Raw genomic sequence first — 19,912 nt, 5'->3', positions numbered from 1 at the left:
AAGAATAAGAAGAGGCTTTTGACCCTACATAATGACTTGGAGAGCAAGAGCTGTTTTCTCTGCGAAACAGTGATTAGCCACGGCTTCATTACATCCTCCATAGTAACAGCTGCCATGGCATTAATGCTGGTGGAGACAGTACTGTGGAAAAAGAAGCAGGTGGTTTATTATATTTGTATCAGTAAACAACACCTCACTGAAGATTTCAAGCACCTTAAAGTTCCACTGTAGGCACAGGCTAGAAAAAGACCCGGGAAGCCTGGATGATTCTGGAAAATGTCCAAAACCAAGTATGGCATGTACTGTGAAAATAAAGAGGAAAAAAACAATTGTTTTGTTTAAAAATTAATAGTGATTAGTAGTATATATTATTAGGTACAGTTAATTCTGTTCATGCATGTATTACTTTACTTGGTCAGGTGCAGATATTCTGCCAGTCTTCAGTGGGTCACAGTTGGAGTATAAAGCAAACATCACAATGCCACAGGTGGCTGCACTGCTCACAATCAGACACAGACCCACCTGATTAACCAGCAGCGCCCTGCAGCACAAGAGTGACACTCAGTGGATCTGTATCTCAATGAGCAGTAGCAGAAAATATGTGAGTCACTCAACAATCATTATTAGGAGAAATTTAATGCCAAACAAAACTAAATTTAGTACACTGAAGAGGTTATTTTAGACCGATTTTACTTATTTATTCTCTTACAGTTGGGCTTGTTTCTCAGTCCTGCATGATATGTAACGCTGTACTTGGGCCTGATTGGCTCCATACATGGATAACCAGACCATTGTGCCGCCCACTGTGAAACTCCAGAACGAGTACCGCCTCTGAGGGTCTAAGGCAAAACTGTAACACACGGAGAGAATCAGCAATAGAAGAACACTAAAACATTTAATTAATTTGAGAATTTAACACATTTCAAACACATTTATTGTTCATACTCATTAAAATTGATGCGGGATCCATTGTTAGCGATCTCCAAAACTCTGGCAGGCCCTCCTGCCAATATGGTGCCCTGAATGAAGACCGCAATGAACCCAGAGAGCATGACTACAATCTGAAACACATCTGTCCAGATTACAGCCTTTATACCACCCTGCAGGAAAACAGAAACACTTTATGTTCACTAACAAAAATTTACAGTCATGCAACTTTTACTAATTAATCATTCAATTGCATACACAAAAATCATATAGAGGCCAAAAGTGATGTCCAGCCTAGGAAAATTGATATCTTCACCTCTTTAAAACAAATATTCCCTTCGGACATCACTTTTGACTATACACACAATTTTTGAGAAATATTTGATCACATTAAAGGTTTACTTCACCCCAAAATTAAAATTCTGTCATTAAAGGATTAGTTCACTTTCAAATGAAAATTTCCTGATAATTTACTCACCCCCATGTCATCCAAGATGTCCATGTCCTTCTCTCTTCAGTCGAAAAGAAATTAAGGATTTTGATGAAAACATTCCAGGATTTTTCTCCATATAGTGGACTTCAATGGCCTCCAGACGGTTGAAGGTCAAAATTACAGTTTCAGTGCAGCTTCAAAGCGTTCTACGCGATCCCAGACAAGGAATAAGGGTCGTGTAGAACGTTTTGAAGCTGCACTGAAACTGTAATTTTGACCTTCAACCGTTTGGTGCCCATTGAAGTCCACTATATGGAGAAAAATCCTGGAATGTTTTCTTCAAAAACCTTAATTTCTTTTCGACTGAAGAGAGAAGGACATGGACATCTTGGATGACATGGGGGTGAGTAAATTATCAGGAAATTTTAATTTGAAAGTTAACTAATCCTTTAATTACTCATGTCGTTCTAAACCTGTAAGACCTGTAAGATTAACGAAAGTCTTATGGGTTTGGAACGACATGAGGGTGAGTTATTAATGACCGAAGTTTCATTTTTAGGTAAACTAACCCTTTAAAAGGGTCAAAATAATGCACCAATAAAGAAAAGACTGGACACCAGTATTTGTATTATTCAGATCAGGCAAGATTTCACAACACTGCCTACCACTGTTGTGTAAAATGTGCAGATGAGTCCAGTTGAGAAAAGAGACGCCCACATATTTAGGCCTGTGGCTTGATTCAGAAAAGAAGAAAAGTTTGATAAGAAAGGGCAAAACTAAGCATAACTTTTAACCAGTCATAAGGGATCCACTGATGGTTTTGTAATGACTGACATACAATAGACGCATGAAGCCAAGAAAATGAGACTAAAAAGAGGAAATCCGTTTATTTCTCTTACCCTGATTCAAGATGACTGCAGGAGCAAAGATCACTATTCCAGTGTAAAGAAGCTACAGGAAGAACAAAACAATATCAGCAGTATTTAAGTACATATTTTATGTATTAACAGTATTTAACTAAATATTGGAATTAAAAGTTTACAGATAAGCTTCAGCATTCCACATTTTAATTTCATGGTACTGCTTTAATAGTATTAAAATATATATATTTTTATGATTATATTAATATATCTTACTGTGGCTACAATGAACTGCAAACTTCCCAAGAGCTGCATCCCTCTGCCAAACCTCATTCCTAAATACTGACACACAAGTACATTTCACATACACACACATGAAAAAACAGTGGGGTCCAAAAGTATATAAAAGCTTATTAGGGGAACATACTAAGAAAATGAAATGCATTAAAATTATTATTTGGAAAATGCATATTACATTAGAAAAAAAATACAAGGAAATTCAAAATTTTTGGACTCCACTGTATAGTACGTGTCTTTTTATCACATACTACAGAGAAATTACTCGTCCTCACATTACTGAGGTGAAATTCAATGCAACTCATGGTATGCAATTCATATATATATTGTGACTTTAGAGTGTGCATATATATAATTATATTGCAAAACTACTAAAGAGAGAAAATCCAAACCTGATGTGCGCTGGTGATTTTGAGACGATAAAACACAGGAACAAACACAACTGCAGTAATGAGGGAGTTGAGAGCTTGTCCCAAGCACATATAGAGGAACTTAAAGCCATATAAATATGCCTCTGATGGCACACCGAGCACTTGGACAGCTGACATAAAGCTGGCACAGAGCGACAGTCCAACCGGCATAGCAGAGAAACCCCTGCCCCCTGTGAAGAAGTTGTCCACGTTCGAGCGACCCTGGGTCTTTCTCAGAGACTGGAATAGCCCGATGGCCACCGATACCCCCAGCATAGCAGCAAATACTGCATAGTCCACCAAACAGAAGCCCAAGTTGTCTGAGTCCGAAGCCATAGTGCCCTCTGTTTAGACTCTGCCAGAGCCTAAATGAGTAGAGTCCTTCTCTTCAAGAGACTGTCAGCTGTAACAACAAACTCAGAAATCACAATGCATCCTCAATCCACCCGCTGTTATGTTCTCTTGACTTTCAAAAGATTAGGGCTCATGCAGTGCGTAGTGTCATTTAAGGTAAGAGCAGATGAACTGATTGAGTACAAAATAAAATAAGGCAATTTTTTTTTTATCTTTTACACAATATTTAAAAAACAACTTACCTTTGACCAAAACAATGCAAACTGAGTTTCTGAGTGTATGAAAAAGATCAAATTCCACAGGTCAACACGTAATCAGGATAGAAAACAGTATTGGTTTCAAGATATGGTCACTATCACTGACCAGTGTGGAAAGTGAATGAGCATTCTTTCAAGTAGAGGTGGATTTATTCTTCTGGGCTGATAATTTGGACAATCAAAGGCAGTCTGATGGGAGGGGATTTCGGAATTAATGTAATATGTGGAGGGAGGAGTATGTTGTGATTGACATAGCAGAGGCGGAGTCATTGACACCACAGATGCTTTCCTTACTTTTTGTTTAAATCTTAAAACATTTTCTTTGCTATGACAGTCATCATTTAATATTTTCATTACTCTGACAGATTTAATAGGGACTGAACAAAAAGTAACAAAATGTACCTTAGTATAGCTTTTTTGGACACGGACATGTGATTCCATCATATTCTTTCTTGTACCTTTGAGTATCATATAAATGGGTCATTGACAAATAAGGTTTTTAAAAGTGTAAAAAAACATAATGGAGCTATAATTAATTTTGAAGTTTTATTAAGTGTTAACAATGAGATTATGTGGTTTTTATAATCAACTGCTTTCGTCATTTTTTACAAGATGGAAAAAATGTGTCACCAAAAAAGTTTTAAAAAGTTTAAAGGTGCCCTTGAATGAAAAATTGAATTTATCTTGGCATAGTTGAATAACAAGAGTTCAGTACATGGAAATGACATACAGTGAGTCTCAAACACCGTTGTTTCCTCCTTCTTATATAAATCTCATTTGTTTAAAAGAGCTCCGAAGAACAGGCGAATCTCAACATAACACTGACTGTTACGTAACAGTTGGGGTGTACGCCCCCAATATTTGCATATGCCAGCCCATGTTTCCAACATTATAAAAGGCATTAGACAAGGGCAGCCAGTATTAACGTCTGGATGTGCACAACCAAATCATCAGACTAGGTAAGCAAGCAAGAACAATAGTGAAAAATGGCAGATGGAGCAATAATAACTGACATGATCCATAATAACATGATATTTTTAGTGATATTTGCAAACTGTCTTTCTAAATGCTTCGTTAGCATGTTGCTAATGTACTGTTAAATGTAGTTTAAGTTACCATCGGTTATTACTGTATTCACGGAGACAAGAGAGCCGTCGCTATTTTCATTTTAAACACTTGCAGTCTGTATAATGCATAAACACAACTTCATTCTTTATAAATCTCTCCAACAGTGTAGCATTAGCCGTTAGCCACGGAGCACTATCAAACTCATTCAACATCAGAAGTAAACAATATAACAGTATACAATATTCACATAATCCGACGCATGCATGACGAACACTTTGTAAAGATCCATTTTGAGGGTTATATTATCTGTGTAAACTTTGTTAAGGCACAGTTTAAGGCAAGCGCGAGCTCTGTGGGCAGAGAGCACGGGATTTAAAGGGGCCGCAGCATAAAATTGGCGCGTTTATAATGATGCCCCAAAATAGGCAGTTAAAAAAATGTATTAAAAAAAATCTATGGGGTATTTTGAGCTGAAACTTCACAGACACATTCAGGGGACACCTTAGACTTATATTACATCTTTTTAAAACATAATCTAGGGCACCTTTAACCAAAATTTCAGTTTTACCAAATGACACTTTTGATGAATGACGATATTTTCAAACAATGCTGACAGGCTGATATCTAGCTAGTTGGCAAAAGGACAGTCAAACATTTTATATTTAGTACAAGTTTTTAAAATATTACATCATTTTCCATGTTTTATAGCGGTTGTACCAAATGACCTGATGTTTCGGGTACGAGTATGTTTGCGTATGAGCAAGTCAAAACATGAATTTTTAAATAGTTAAGAGAGAGTTAGTAACTTTGCTTCATGACCATGTGGTCCATTGCAGGTGTCTGAATGATGTCACATCCTGTCACATGATACTGACCACATGACTTGATCCAAAATGGTCCCTTTATATTGGTTACTCCGAATGACATCAGTGAAATTCATTTTTCCGGACATTCGTTCTCATAACAAATCAATGACTTCTACACATAACTTTAATACCATTTTGCACTATGTCAATATATGTGATTTTTTAATCACAAATTAAATTACTGTATTGGCCTTTGGACGGTGAAACCGAATGAACTTTTGACACTTCAAAAACTTTAAAATACCTTTATATGTAGCAAAATATAATTAAAACCTTTTGGATTCAATAAAAATAGATCTAGTTGTACTACCTTACATACTTTGGATGTCATATCTTTGTTTTTTATTATTATTTTGGACAAAAAAATGACCCGTCATATCATTGACCAAAATACAATGATATATGAGAATATGGTTATAATCAAATATATTAAACAAAGTACCATAACAAGTACTATACCATACAATGAGTTCATTTTCTTTCTCTTTTTTTTTATGTCTAAGGTCACATTAGAAAATAAACAGAAATGTGTATAATAAAGATATATTTCAGATTTTGATCTATAGGCCACTAATCAAATAAATATCAAATGAGAACAACAACTAGCCAGCACACAACAATAATTTGATTTCCATAACATCGAAGACTTTCTCATGACTTATTTGGACCACACTGTTTACTGGTTAAGGAGCAAATAGACTGCTAACAGAGTGACTCTGAATGGTATCGGGTCGTGTGGTATCACATGATTTTTCTGTACCTGTTGAGTATTGAAAAACGGGCCACATGTAAGCATGGCGTTCGCTGTTTACCGTTTTGCGTGTAGTTGACTGACCGTCGAGCCTCCAGAGGGCGCTAAATGAACAGCTCCGACTGTGGCGCAGCGGCTTGAGAAGAAGGGTGAATAACATCCCGGCGCAGGAAAAGGTTAGTGCTATTACATTATATATTAGATTCGGTGCCTGAAAATGACTTCAACTAATAAAATTAGATGTTTAAGACGCACCCGTCTAGATTTGCTTTCATTGTTCAGATGATAGGATCGGATACAACCTTAAACATGAATACTGTCAGTCTCTGAAACAAGAGTGATTAGCAAAGATGCTAACGAGAAGGATTCTGGAAAGAAAAAGTACAATTAAAATGTGACTAAAGTTCCAGAATTTTCCCTTTACGACACTTTATTTTAGGACATTTAATAGAATTAAATCTTCTAGCCACAAGACATGTCAGATGATACGTGTGCTGTCAGAACATCAAAAAATCAGGAGCAGGTGTATGATTTATGATAACTTTAATTAAAATATTAAATTAATATAAAATATAAATATGTATTTATATTATAATTATGCTATATACAGCATATATGCTTTATAGCATTATAATTGTTGAAAAAACAAACTATTAAATATATATATGGCATATATTTACGATTTAACATACTCCTATTGGCTTCCTCACGTATCTCTGCTTGCCATTGCCGCTGCGTGAGGAAACATATCGAAAATACCGTGTAAATAACATTAGAATAAAGAATATAAGGTGATTAAGCAAAAGTGGACACACATTTTAACGTCTACCTTGTATTCGCAGTCTCTTTTGGAAGTGCTGTAAAAATATTTAGAGTTTAATTCTCTAGTAACTCCAGTAATACCAGATTATGTTAATAATGCGAGAACAAGGGCCCAATAGAGAGCCCAATAACATCCAGTCCTAAATAAATACTGTGATTCAGCCTCAATCAGGTCATGTTTTCCATGTGTTTAGTTTTTGTCTTTCTCTCATTAGTATGTGTTTATACACTTCACATTTGTGATCTCAGCACATATTCTGTCACTTTCAATTGGTCATCATCTCATCTCTACCTTATCTCCGCAGGGAAGTCCCAGGAATGCCGAAGAAATTCCAGGGCGAGAATTCCAAATCGGCCACAGCAAGGGCCCGGAAGGCTGAGGCCAAAGCAGTTGAGGATGCACGCAAACAGAAGGAGCTGGAGGACGCGCTCTGGCAAGATAATGACAAACATGTAATGAAGAAAGAGCAGAGGAGGGTAAGACTGATTTCTTGGTTTCACTACATATTTCCTTCAGAGCAGGGAAAGTGATCTGCTTTTGGGATTTTTTTTTTTTTTTAGATTTTTGTCACAACATCCACACCTAGTTGGCAGTACATATACTGTACAACAGTGCCTTGCATACAGACAGAGTATAGAATAAACACAAGGTGGCAGTAAAGATCTTCCTCTCTACAGACTGTTCCGCCAATTCATTTTAAATTGTTTGACAGTGAAATAGTTTGTCCTAATCAAAGTAGTTAGTGGTACCTGGAGAGAGATCGCTATCCATTAGAAGCCACAGGAAAATGACGTCATGACAATGATAGTTGGCTGATGGCACCGTATGAATATGGACATCTTAAACTGTGAAAGGCAGAAGATACAGAATATAAGTCACACTTTTCACACTTTTGAGTTCTTCAGAATGAAAATGGTCACTGTAAACATATCTATTTTGATATATTTGGCATTTATACACTACTGTTTGAGGTCAGTAAGATGTTTTCAAAAAAGGCTCTTATGCTCAGGCTCCATTTATTTGATAAAAATACAGTGAAAACAGTAATGTGAAATATTATTACAATTATTATTATTATAATTTATTTTTTCAAGATTCTTTGGTGAATAGAAAGTTCAAAAGATATTTTGTAACATTATAAATACAAAGTTCTGTCATGAAACTCTAGATGGCACAGGCTGATGATAGGTCCTAAACTCAATTAGGGCTGGCAAACGATTAATCGCGATTAATCGCATACAAAATAAAAGTTTGAGTTTGCCTAATATATGTGTGAGTACTGTGTATAATTATTATGTATATATAAATACACACAAAGTTATGTATATATTTAAGAGAAATTTGTTATTTATGTACAAAATATTTTTATTTATATATATATAATAAAAATTATATAAAAATATAAATAAATACATATACTTGTAAGTATTTCTCAAATATATACATGAATGTGTTTGTATTTATATATACATAATAATTACACACAGTACTCACACATATATTAGGCAAACTCAAACTTTTATTATGTATGCGATTAATCGCAATTAATCATTTGACAGCCCTAAACTCAATCTGCTTGTAATCTGCAGGTGATGGCGATTTAGCGGTAATCAGGGAACCGGCTTTACTGACGAAATGCGCGTGACAATCTCATGCAATATATCGTGTAGCCCTAATTCAAATACTTGTGCTGTGTTCAGAATCACCCCTATAACCTCATTTACTATTCCCTACATTAGTCCACTAATATAGTCCACTTAAAGGAGTTAATGAAAACGAATTCGGACACTGAGTGTTTGTGCTTGCTGTTTAATAATCATTTGAAACTTAGCAGCTCCAGTAGTAATGAAAAAATATATCTTGAGCTCTGTCATGAAAACTAGCATGTATAAACCTTAATCAAGTAAAAATGAATTTATACCTGTATTAGGGCTGCACGATTAATCGCATGAGATTGTCATGCGTGTCTCGTCAGTAAAGCCGGTTCTGTGATTAGTGGTAAATGTCCATCACCTGCTTTCAAATGGAGCGGCACTTAATATACAGAGCCGTAGTTCGCGGACAAGCTATGCAATATCGCGTTCATAATCGCAGATGAATCGCCTTCGATTATGAACGCGATATTGCGTAGCTTGTCCGCGAACTACGGCTCTGTATATTAAGAGCCGCTCCATTTGAAAGCAGGTGATGGACATTTACCACTAATCACAGAACCGGCTTTACTGACGAGACACGCATGACAATCTCATGCGATTAATCGTGCAGCCCTAACCTGTATGATATTACGCTGTAGCCATATTGGGAATGGAATACATATACACTCTTACTATAGTAAAACCATGGTTCGCCTTCATAAGTATTTGATTAATTTTAACTATTATATGAAAGGTTATACTGCTGTTTAATCGTCAGCTTGGTGTGTTTGTGCGTGTCTTGTATGCTTTTCTGCTCGTTTAAATTCATTTAAATGTAAATTTAACAGGTATGAAATAAAACACTGCTAATGAGAAGACAAGCACTTGATGGCGGCAGGTTAGTGGGGAAATATATTTATTTATTATTCAGAATACGCATTTGGAAACAAAATATATTAATAAACATTTCAGCAGGTTGAAGATAATTAACGTAGTTTAAAAAACGTAGTAATAATCTGCATTTTCACGAGATAAGTGCGCTGAACGCTGACCGGAAACGCTCAAGCCGTAATAAGTAGAACGCGGAAGTAGTTGAGCAAGTTGTTCATTGGATGGATAGAAGATTCAACTGCAGGCGCCATTTTCAGGTCAGACGCGGGAATTTATTCGGTGCGCAGCGCGACTCTCACTCTGCATTATGGGTATTCTCTAGCCATTGAGGGTACCTTAGTTGTACACTAGTTATTGCGGTGCATTGTGGGATTGAATGAGTGCACTTGGTAACGTCCACTATGGTTTTGGGCACCACTACTGCCCTATTTAAAGGTATAGTGGCCGATTTTGGACACAGCCTTGGTTAGCATTTGCTATAGCAGCTTTCAGAAACCCTTCACCTTCCCCAACACCACCTGTTTAGATCTGCTACAGGTTATTCATGTATGCAATATTGTACAGCAACAGCATGTCTTACTTGCTCACAGCAGCGTGTTGTGTGTATATATTGGCAGTAGCAAGTCCCGTGCTTGCTACAGCAGCAGCAGAGTAGCAGATCTATTCCGCCAAGACCAAACATCAACATATCCATTATCATATATCATCATATCCATTACCATGCCAAACACTCTGAGAGTTGTCATAACAGAAATGGCATTACTGTCATTATACACTTTTTATCAAATTATTGCATCCTTGCTGAATAAAAATATATCACCAACAAAAATGACCCCAAACTTATGATAGGTAGTGTAAGATGCTTTTTGCTCTTGCATATTGGTACAGTATAGTTATAGCGTCTACCATTAGGAGCTAACTACCCATGCTAACCACACAAACTTTGGCCCATTTCCTAATTGACTTTGATAGAAATGTTTTTGAGTTCTGTACTGAATGCAGAAAATTGATTCCCACCGCACCCATGTTTTCCATGTTATGTTGTTGGCTGCTAATCTTGTATCTAAATGACACAGCTGTCTTCCTCGCTAAAGCTGCAGACATGTGAGTCTGAGTAGCACACAATAGATTAATACATTGCAAGCCAGGTTTAGGGTTGCTCAGGAAATGAGTTCCCCACGAATAAAATGAAAGCCGAAGCCGACTGGGTTAAAGTAACACCGTCACGGAAGTTCTGATATCCTCTATCAGTTATGCCGCATATTGATGAGTGTTCGTTGTCAGTAATGGAGCTTGATTTTGAAGCCTGGATGAGGTCCATGGGCGAATGTTGTGACTGATATGGAGTGATTTGGTTGGTTATTATGTCTCCAGAGCTATTGTTTATGCCGTGTTAAGTGTCAGCAGGCCAGATTGCAAATGATCCACATGTTAACACATGTAATAAATGTTTAGAGCAGGGGTGCAAAACTCCTACTTGTACCACGTGAACGCTGTACCACCTGACCGCTGCAGATTCATTTAGGCATTGATAGTTTTGCCATAGAAACACATAATTCTCAGTCCGTGGACGTGAACAGCTTTGAGTAGAACGTCACGTGTTGTCATCGCCAAATTACGGTAAATATGACAGGGTGTGAATGCAGAACAAGTTCCAACACGCCTACCTGTACCTTCTGAACTTAACATTCATAAAGTAAATATTACTTATATTTAATTTAATTAAAGGGGTGGTTGATTATTTCACTTTTTTAACATTAGTTAGTGTGTAATGTTGCTGTTTGAGCATAAATAACATCTGCAAAGTTACAACGCTCAAAGTTCAATCCAAAAGGAGATATTTTCTTTTAAAGAATACTCTGTTTAAGGATTACAACAAACGGCTGGTAGGGACTACAACGAGCTTCTTCCTGGATTGGTGACATCACTAACCCTAAAATTTACATAAAGTGTTGTTGCAATGCCATCATTTTATGGCAGATAGCTTCACAAATGAGGGTCAATTCAACATTGGATTTGCACAAAAGTTTAACATGGCGGCACATGCCCCAAGAATATCTGTCTGCAGAAAGAAAGTAAGTCATACAGGATTGAAACGACATGAAATTGAGTAAATGATGGCAGAATAATTTCATTTTTGGGTGAACTATCGCTTTAACACATTTGCAAGCTGCATTGCATCATATTGACCCAGTTCTCAAATTAAATTTTTGTTAAATATTTTTTTAAACGAGCTTATAGCAAAGTGCCATATACATTTAAATCCCGTTTACCTATTTTGATATGTTTTTTGGGCTGATATAGATTAAATATATTAATTATTATTAGAAGATATTTTGGTAGTCTAAATATTTGAAAAGCAGTCTTTGCAGGCCATTGGTGCCTTTTCGCCCTCCCCGGCTCTCTCCTGCCTCTGTTTCATACATTATTTAGCCGGTGTTGGCATATGTAGTGTGCGTCAGCAATGCTGGCATGATGTGCCAGCCTACTTGGTAAGACACTCTGTTTAGGAGCTCCTCACACCCTGTTCCTTTCCTCCTGTTTCCTCCCATCGCTGCCATCTGATCCCCGGCGGCCTATCAGACCCACGCCGCTGTTATCCTACTGCAGCCATTCTGCTAATTATACCCTATGTCACTGGGGCTGCTTTGTGTGTTTGCGCAAACTCACCTGGACTGGAAACACACTGATTTATCCTCTTACATCTTCTAAAGATCAGCCACTGTCTCGGACTTGGTTAGATCGGGCTCGGCGAATATAATTTATCACCAGTAGATATGTGAGAATGTCAAGAGAGAGGAGGGTATCTTGGTTTGCTCTTAAGCGCGGCCTGCCGTGCGTCTTATCTGTGTCACGCGAATGACATTTCAGCCTCTGCTCGACATCTGAAGGTGTCATCTCATTATGCGTATCTCCTTACTGTTGTGTCACCATTTCTGGGGATGTTATCAACAGGATGGTGGCTGGGTGGTTAGGATGTGGACAGTTAAGACCATGTCTGATCCTAGTAACCATTACTTACCGGCCGCGCTGACACAGAGTGACTCTGAGCGGGCAGGAGGCATCTCTAATTTCTTTACTCTGCTCTGCAGTTTACACTTACATTTGCTTAATGACCGTCAGGCTGCCTCGATAACATCAGTCCAGTTGTAATTTAAAAGAGTGTGTGTGCGCGTATGTGTACAGGATGATAAGGAGAAGAAGCGTTTGGAGGCTCTTGAGAGGAAGAAAGAAAAGCAAAGGCTCCTTGAGGAAGAAGATGCCATGATAAAGGGTAAACAGACAAAAGAAGCCCCCAGTAAAGTGACTCGAGCCCAGATCGAGGAGAACCTACAAAAAGGGCAAATTGTTAAGGAAACCAAGGAAAAAGGTAAGTCCAAATCCAATCCAATAACTCCAAAATGTGCAGGGCTTCCAACGTAGGGAACGTCGTAAACATCACAAAACTTCATAAGTGACTGATTTCCAGTGTGTGTGTCACACAAAAAGCCCTCAATACTGTATGGGAGATTTGACTCGCATTGAGTTTTACAATTGCATAAGCCAAAGCCATGACATTCTAATAAGCATAAAAACACACAAATTGTGTATGTATATTATACACAGAACACAAGCACATGCATTACGTAAACCCAGACTCTTATTTTGGACACGATAATCATGATTATCATTGAACAGCCCTTATATATATGTATTTATTTATTTGATATCATGGTTTATTGTTAGTGAAATGGACAAAATGATTGGAGAAATCCAACATCATCACAAGTCTTTTGCTTTTACCAGAAGATCAAGGTCAAAAAGAGTAAATGTTTGCATGGGTGAATTGTTCACAGTAAGATCAATAAAATAATATTAAAAAAAAAAATAAATAGGGTGAATTTTTATTTCATACTGATATTCAGCCCTATTCACAGTCACACAACAAAAATAAATTGGATTGCTTGTCAAAATTCTTACCCAGACTGTTCACACTGAGTGCATTGTAAATGTTTTGCAGACCTCTGAGCAAGGTGTGCATACCTGAATGACAGCCACATGTTGCACTTATTTTTGTGTGTCTATATTGTTTCATTGTTTTGAATGGACTTTTTCGATTTCCTAATTTAGTCTAATGTGTCCTTATAAATCTACAGAGAAAACCCACTTGGATATGCCGCTTGAGGAGAACGTCAATCGGATAGTTCCAGAAGAAGGCACGGTGGAGGCCCGAACCATAGAGGATGCCATTGCAGTTCTCAGGTATCCTACTCTCTCTAGAAATACGTTTTTTTTTTTTTTAAATGACTAATTGGGAGACTGTTGTTTTACAAACATTATACAAATATTAAAACAAATCTACATTTGTAAGAGTCACAGTACCCATATTTTGCAGTTTGTTGTGCTTTAGAGTGCTTGTTGTCAGGGTCTCTGGGGGTTCTTAAAAAGTCTTATTCATTTTTATCAAATTTATGGTGATAAAAAGTTTTAAATATCTTAAATGTACAACAAAAGGCTTAATTACCATTTTAAGTCAAAGTCAAAATGTGGCGCTGTTATGCGTTTTACAGGCTCGCGGTTTCAGAGCAGTTCTCAATGCGCATTTATACCAAGCGAATACTTATGATTTACTGTTGATGATTTATAAGAGTGTTTACTTTATGGTTTGTAGATGGATGTAAGAATGCATATTTTATCTCCCTTAAAGGCACAATATGTATGATTTTTATATTAAAATATTCAAAAACCACTTGCACAATGTTACATATTTTGTTCAATTGTGTACTTACGTTATCCTAAATGTTTCCAAGAATTTGTAAATTCAGAGAAATTTTAAATAGTGCCCATCCCTCCCTTGTCACTTGTCGCCTGTCAGTGACGTAATATCTGCATTATCCCTGGTTTCTGCTTGTATGGCAAAGTAACCATGGCAACAGATGCAGACAGCTGTGTAACGTCTAGCGGCAAGCTGTTGTTGTTTCATTCAAACATTATGGACCATGGCAAGCAAACTTTAGGACAAAAGGAGAAATAAAACGAGGTTCAATATCGGTGTGGCGTTTCCAAGAGCCTTGTGACAAAATTCGACTTGACAGAGACACCGCTCTTGCGTGTTATTAGACAAGGTATACAAATGAAGGCTACATAAGAATAATCAATGTTATATAGCTCAACACGATGAAATGTTAGAATATCATCAGTATTATATTCTAATGTTGATCTAGCTTACTGTTAAGTCTCACGCAGCCAACAAACTAATACATAGAAAAATATTACAACTTTTACCTGCAGTTTAGTATGATAGTGTACCATTAGACCAAGTGAAACAGCACTGCGTTACCTCACAATTTTAATTCATCAAATACACTGACCTGTATTACTAGTATTTCAACACTTGCGGGTAGTTCGGTAGAATGAAATGTTCTCATTCCTTTATATCGCCTTGGAGTGGCGTGTGGTACTGATATCTGTCTCTCATTAGCAATCGTGCCCGCGATTCTCGGCTACGCCCTGCTTTATACAGTGGTGGATGAAGTACACAAATCAAGTACTTGAGTAAAAGTACAGATACGTATCATAAAATATTACTCAAGTGAAAGTATTTAGTGCTCCTTTTCAATTTTACTCGAGTGAAAGTACAAAAGTACTTGATTTTTAATGTACTTAAGTAAAAAAGTACTAATTGATGAATGTTTATTTTGTAATTTTATATATACAGGCCACTTATATAATGTTATTTTATTTATTTGATGTAATCTTATTGCTCAAAATAATTATGAATGATTATGAATTGTCAAATAGCCAGCACTAGTCAGTATGGAAGGAAGATTAGTGGATGCAGATACATAAAATGTAATGTGTGTTGACAAACAATATAAAAACATGAAATTTTTGTGTTAGAGTTGCACAATTCTGGATAAAATGAGAATCAAGATTTTTGTTTTTGTTTGTTTCAAACAGAAATCAGATTCTCCCATGATTCTGAATAGACAACTAAACAAAATTGTATATAATTATTTACTAGAGGACAAAATATTAATTGCTGCAGTCTATTTAAAAATATTTAATTAATTAATTTAATAAAATGAGTTAGAATGAATGATTTAATGACTCACTCATAACTACTTGACTTGTTTCATTACTGGAAGAATCAGTGTTTTTGAACAAATCTTTTTAATGAATGATTTAATGTCAAATAGATTTTAAGTCACTTGGCGCCTCCTAGTGCCATAACGATGTAATTGATACAACCGTTATTTGAAACGCAAGTTAGATTTAAAATGTGATTTGATTTGTTTGAACCGAGATCGAGATCTGTAGATACATTGATGTGGACGTGACAGTGGGCTTAAACAGATCACCCTTTACAACAGATTGTTCAAAAACAACTGACAGTTCTGACCTAAAAATGATTTTCAGCTACAATAATTAATCCTAAAATTCAACATTAGTAGGCTGACTTATTTTTTGCCATCAGTCGTGAACGCACTCAGAGGATCCCCCAGTTCTTGGCTAATTTTCAGTCAGACAGTGAAATTCATTTACTGGAGAGTCGCTCTGAACGGATCAGTCCATCAGTGCAATACGATCAGTCCAATTCGCGAATGAATTGTTAATGTGATTTGTGAACCAATTTAACAGGATGATTAAAACGAATCAGTTCGTGCACGAATCGGACACCGCTTTTGCGTCTCTGAGCATGTGACGATTTCTTCATTTTAGTGGAGTAAAAAGTACGATTTTATGCTTTGGAAAGTAGTGAAGTAAAAGTTGCTCAAAATAAAAATACTTGAGTAAAGTACAGATACTTGAAAAATGTACTTAAGTATTTTTACTTCGTTACTGTCCACCACTGGCTTTATACAGCAGTCATGTTAAAAAACATGCATTCACTCATCCATAAACAACATTTCCCCATAAACATTATTAGATCCATTGGCATGACAACAAGTTCCATCATTCCACGCTCATTCACTGCGTCATCATTCTACGCCTTTGTTATTGATTTGAAGAGTTTAGCGACCCCTTGCAGCAAAAAAATACATATTATGCCTTTAACTTTTTGAATAAGCAGTTGGAAGTAATAAAGCATATACATTTCAAAATAAGAGTCCTAGAGTATTTCAGGCTTGTTAATAATTAAAAGTCCCACATTATACATAACATTTTTCTGATTTTGGTTGCACAATAAACTGTATCTGGCATTTACTTTAACATAAAACTCTTGTGGCTTCTCTCTGGGCTGCCCTCCCACAGGAAGGAGGACTTTGAAAATAATTAAAATGTTCAATATATAGATTTTACTAGTATCAACATAATAATCTGTTTATTGCCTTTCTCTGTTCTTCAGCACTAAGGAAGACCTTGATCGACACCCTGAGCGTCGTATGAAAGCCGCCTTCGCCGCATTTGAAGAAGCAAATATGGCGCGCCTTAAAATGGAGAACCCCAATATGCGACTTTCCCAGCTAAAACAGCAGCTCAAGAAGGAGTGGACAAAGTCTCCGGAAAACCCCCTCAACCAACGCGTGGCCTCCTACAACTCCAAGTAAACCGACACAATGGCACTTAAAGACTGACCCTCGACGCAGATCCTATTGAATACAAAAAAGGCACCATGATTAATTTGGACACACAAAATTAGCACATGAACTGCTGATCTGTTCACACCCCTCACCTCTTACATGAACTCCTAGACAAACTTGGATTATTTAACTAATTCTTCAATAAATATCTCATGATGTATGAACAGCATACAACCTAATTTGCTTAATCACTAAACCACGGCCTATCAAGAACTGCTGGGAAGTTTTTAGTTTTGGTTTGGAGTGAACGCAGAGTGGATTTTTCTCAGCTAGCACATTTCTTCCACATAAGATGTTTTACTGCAGCAGTGTCAAGCTCATTTATTAATGTCTCCATCTAATATGCAGCTCATGAGCTGGAGTGTGGTTAACCTGAAGCAAGTTTTTTATTTTTTTATTTAGTGTCTGTGTGAAGATCTTTAGGGTTCAGCTTCTGGTCTGATATTTATGGAGAATGGTGATCCGATAATTGCCCTAAATTAAGATGATGATGATGTTAGGCATTTCTTTTTGTTGATTGATCTTACATCAATGGCTCTTTGTTTTGAAACTGCACTTTGGACCTTGGAACGGTGTCTCCACATTCCAAAGGAGAATGGACTAACAGCCGTTGGATTCCCATACACACGTGTCAAGTAGTGTTAACACCCCTAGTGTTGCATCTGTGGAGGAGGACAAACACTCTCTGTGGCTCTTGGAAAAAAAATAAAAGAAAAAAGAAAGATATTATTACATTTGCTGATTTTTATTTTTATTTTTTATTTTTTTTCTTTGAATGAAATGGCCTTATACAACGGAAAGCTGTTTAGCTCTAGTTTGCTTTCTTTTTTGGTCTCTCATTTCATTTATTTTTCAGGAAGAATTTGCCATCTGTTTTAACTAACCCTAGATCATTCCTCTTTAACTAATATTGGAGTGTTGACTGCATTTATCAAGCTGAATCATTCAATCCTGATACCCAAGTTATGGTAAGAAAAATTGATCAAACCAACGCTTTTCCTGAATTTCCTGAATGGAACCACAAACCAACTTTGGTCATAAACTAAAATTGAACAGAACATGGAATATTTAGTAAAACCCCTAGGGTTGACTGACCATTTGTTAAAAAATGTTCCGGTCTTATTCTGTACCATATTCATGGAAAGTGCCATTCTATGATGATATTTTTCCTTGTTCAACCACGTTTGTAGCTTATGTGATACTTCAGACACACCGAAGGTAGATTTGCTTTTAATAACGTCTCTGCAGGTACACAATCGACGGACATAAACGGTCACTGACCCCTATGGGACGTTCCGGAAGGAAAGGAAATTAGCCTGCAGGCTGGATAATTCCCAGTGGCCACCTTTATCCTCGGCAGGAACACTCTTTAGCACTTAAGGTAATTTATGGCCATAATGTGTCATCAAGCAGCGTCAGAGTGAAAGAACTGTAGGTCATCTACAGATTATGCCATGCGATAACCTCTCCCGTTTACTCACCTTCCATTAAACATCTCTCCCACACATTGTTTTAATGAATGTGTCCTTTTCATAACTTCGACATAACCGCCTGTAAAACAATCATAATGACAACATATGAAGACCTCAAATACAATTGTGAAACAATAGCTGTTTAATCAACCTAAAAATCTCTGAACAAGGGTGTTTCAAAGCGAAGATATTACCCACTTAAGAATGTTGTTTTATTTTTAAACCTATTTGCACATTATTAGTTGTGACCCACTGAGAGTGTTAATTAAAAAACATCCCCTTCCTGCACTCAAGGGCAGTGACTATATTTGGCTAATCTTTATTAGCAGCACTGGTTCGTCGTGATCGTTTTATCAAGATCGTTTTAGAGACCAGGCTTCTTAAGTGCAAAATTCTTTGCTGAATGAGTGGTTTTGTCGCAGGATCAAACTCAATAATAAAGCTGATACTTTGCGCAGCATGATGAATCTAAAGGCACCCACACACTACATGATAATCTGGTCGATTTTGGGCCCATTTCTCCCCTTCTGACAATCTTGGGAAAGTCCCGATTATCTTGATGGTTCTACAGATTATCCTATCAGATACTCCTGTGGTGTGAGGTGTGTTAAGAGTGATTGAATCTGCTCAGAAGAACATTGGGATTACGGTGTACATTTTAGGACATCCTCAGACATCAGTCGTATGACCAAAAGGCATCATGCTTCAGACTAAAAGGCGTCAGCCATTGGACGAAACAGCATTGCGCCTCAGACTGAAAGACTTCAGGTCTCAGAAAAAATGTAAGGTGTCAGGTCTTGTACAATTGGACTTCGGGCGACACGGCCTCAGATTAAAGGTGTGTTCACACTTGTCATGTTTGTTTTGATTTAAATGAACCCTGGTGCGATTGCTCTGTTAGTGTGGCTCATTCGAACATATGTGAACGCTGCCATCTGAACCCTGGTGCGCACCAAACAAGCGGACCAAGGCCACTGAAAAGATGGGTCTCGTTCCGCTTCTAAGCGAACTCTGGTGAGGTTCGAATGATATATGAACACAACACAGACCAAAGACATAAATTAACCAAAAACAGGAAAATGAGACGCTAAAAAGGACAGAATCCTCAGGCATATCGGTTTTTCTCATCATAGTTGCGAGTTTGCCCATCACAGACATCAGACGCACGTCTCCACGCAGCAGATCATTTGTGCGTGTGATGGAGGGATTCCCGCCACTGTTTTGAATCATTTACACGTTTTATAAGCTCTTCAAGAGTTCCCAGCTGGCCAAAATACCATCATATGCAGGCTACGCACACACAA

General features: G+C 37.1%; 2 protein-coding genes and 1 long non-coding RNA gene across 8 annotated transcripts in view; 1 reads left to right on the top strand and 2 right to left on the bottom strand.

The window, feature by feature from the left end:
- The window catches only part of LOC125280636 (tyrosine-protein kinase JAK2-like), a 41,548-nt gene extending 37,699 nt beyond the window's left edge, over positions 1 to 3,849 (bottom strand). For 2 of the 6 annotated variants that reach the window (XM_048211323.1, XM_048211325.1), the window contains exons 1-10: positions 3,524 to 3,684; positions 2,910 to 3,330; positions 2,497 to 2,562; positions 2,260 to 2,311; positions 2,026 to 2,093; positions 946 to 1,100; positions 710 to 850; positions 412 to 541; positions 214 to 302; positions 29 to 141 (exon numbers count right to left, since the gene is read on the bottom strand). In XM_048211323.1, the coding sequence (XP_048067280.1) occupies positions 29 to 141; positions 214 to 302; positions 412 to 541; positions 710 to 850; positions 946 to 1,100; positions 2,026 to 2,093; positions 2,260 to 2,311; positions 2,497 to 2,562; positions 2,910 to 3,263 (1,168 nt within the window). In that variant the 5' untranslated portion in view covers positions 3,264 to 3,330; positions 3,524 to 3,684. Of the gene's footprint in view, positions 1 to 28; positions 142 to 213; positions 303 to 411; positions 542 to 709; positions 851 to 945; positions 1,101 to 2,025; positions 2,094 to 2,259; positions 2,312 to 2,496; positions 2,563 to 2,909; positions 3,415 to 3,523 lie in introns of those variants that run through there. The other 4 variants (XR_007187673.1, XR_007187672.1, XR_007187671.1 and 1 more) reach the window with 4 other exon arrangements.
- Positions 3,850 to 6,257: 2,408 nt separating this feature from the next.
- ccdc124 (coiled-coil domain containing 124) lies at positions 6,258 to 17,865 on the top strand. The gene is made up of 5 exons (XM_048211329.1): positions 6,258 to 6,399; positions 7,351 to 7,522; positions 12,758 to 12,941; positions 13,708 to 13,813; positions 16,902 to 17,865. The coding sequence occupies exons 2-5, from the start codon at positions 7,364 to 7,366 to the stop codon at positions 17,101 to 17,103; spliced, it is 651 nt and encodes a 216-aa protein (XP_048067286.1). The 5' UTR covers positions 6,258 to 6,399; positions 7,351 to 7,363; the 3' UTR covers positions 17,104 to 17,865.
- On the bottom strand, positions 17,499 to 18,844 carry LOC125280640. Its single transcript, XR_007187675.1, has 2 exons — positions 18,618 to 18,844; positions 17,499 to 17,829 (listed from the first exon to the last, which is right to left on the bottom strand). It is a non-coding gene; the product is annotated as an uncharacterized LOC125280640 (long non-coding RNA).
- Positions 18,845 to 19,912: the final 1,068 nt, after the last annotated feature.

The sequence above is a fragment of the Megalobrama amblycephala genome, linkage group LG12 (assembly GCF_018812025.1).
Source record: "Megalobrama amblycephala isolate DHTTF-2021 linkage group LG12, ASM1881202v1, whole genome shotgun sequence".
Classification (NCBI taxonomy): domain Eukaryota; kingdom Metazoa; phylum Chordata; class Actinopteri; order Cypriniformes; family Xenocyprididae; genus Megalobrama; species Megalobrama amblycephala.
This window is presented reverse-complemented; position numbering and strand designations above follow the sequence as displayed.

Coding starts and splice junctions, on each gene's coding strand:
- ccdc124 (XM_048211329.1), top strand. CDS start 7,364: ATGCCGAAGAAATTCCAGGGCGAGAATTCCAAATCGGCCACAGCAAGG. Junction 12,942..13,707: donor TAAGGAAACCAAGGAAAAAG/GTAAGTCCAAAT, acceptor ATAAATCTACAG/AGAAAACCCACTTGGATATG. Junction 13,814..16,901: donor GATGCCATTGCAGTTCTCAG/GTATCCTACTCT, acceptor TCTGTTCTTCAG/CACTAAGGAAGACCTTGATC.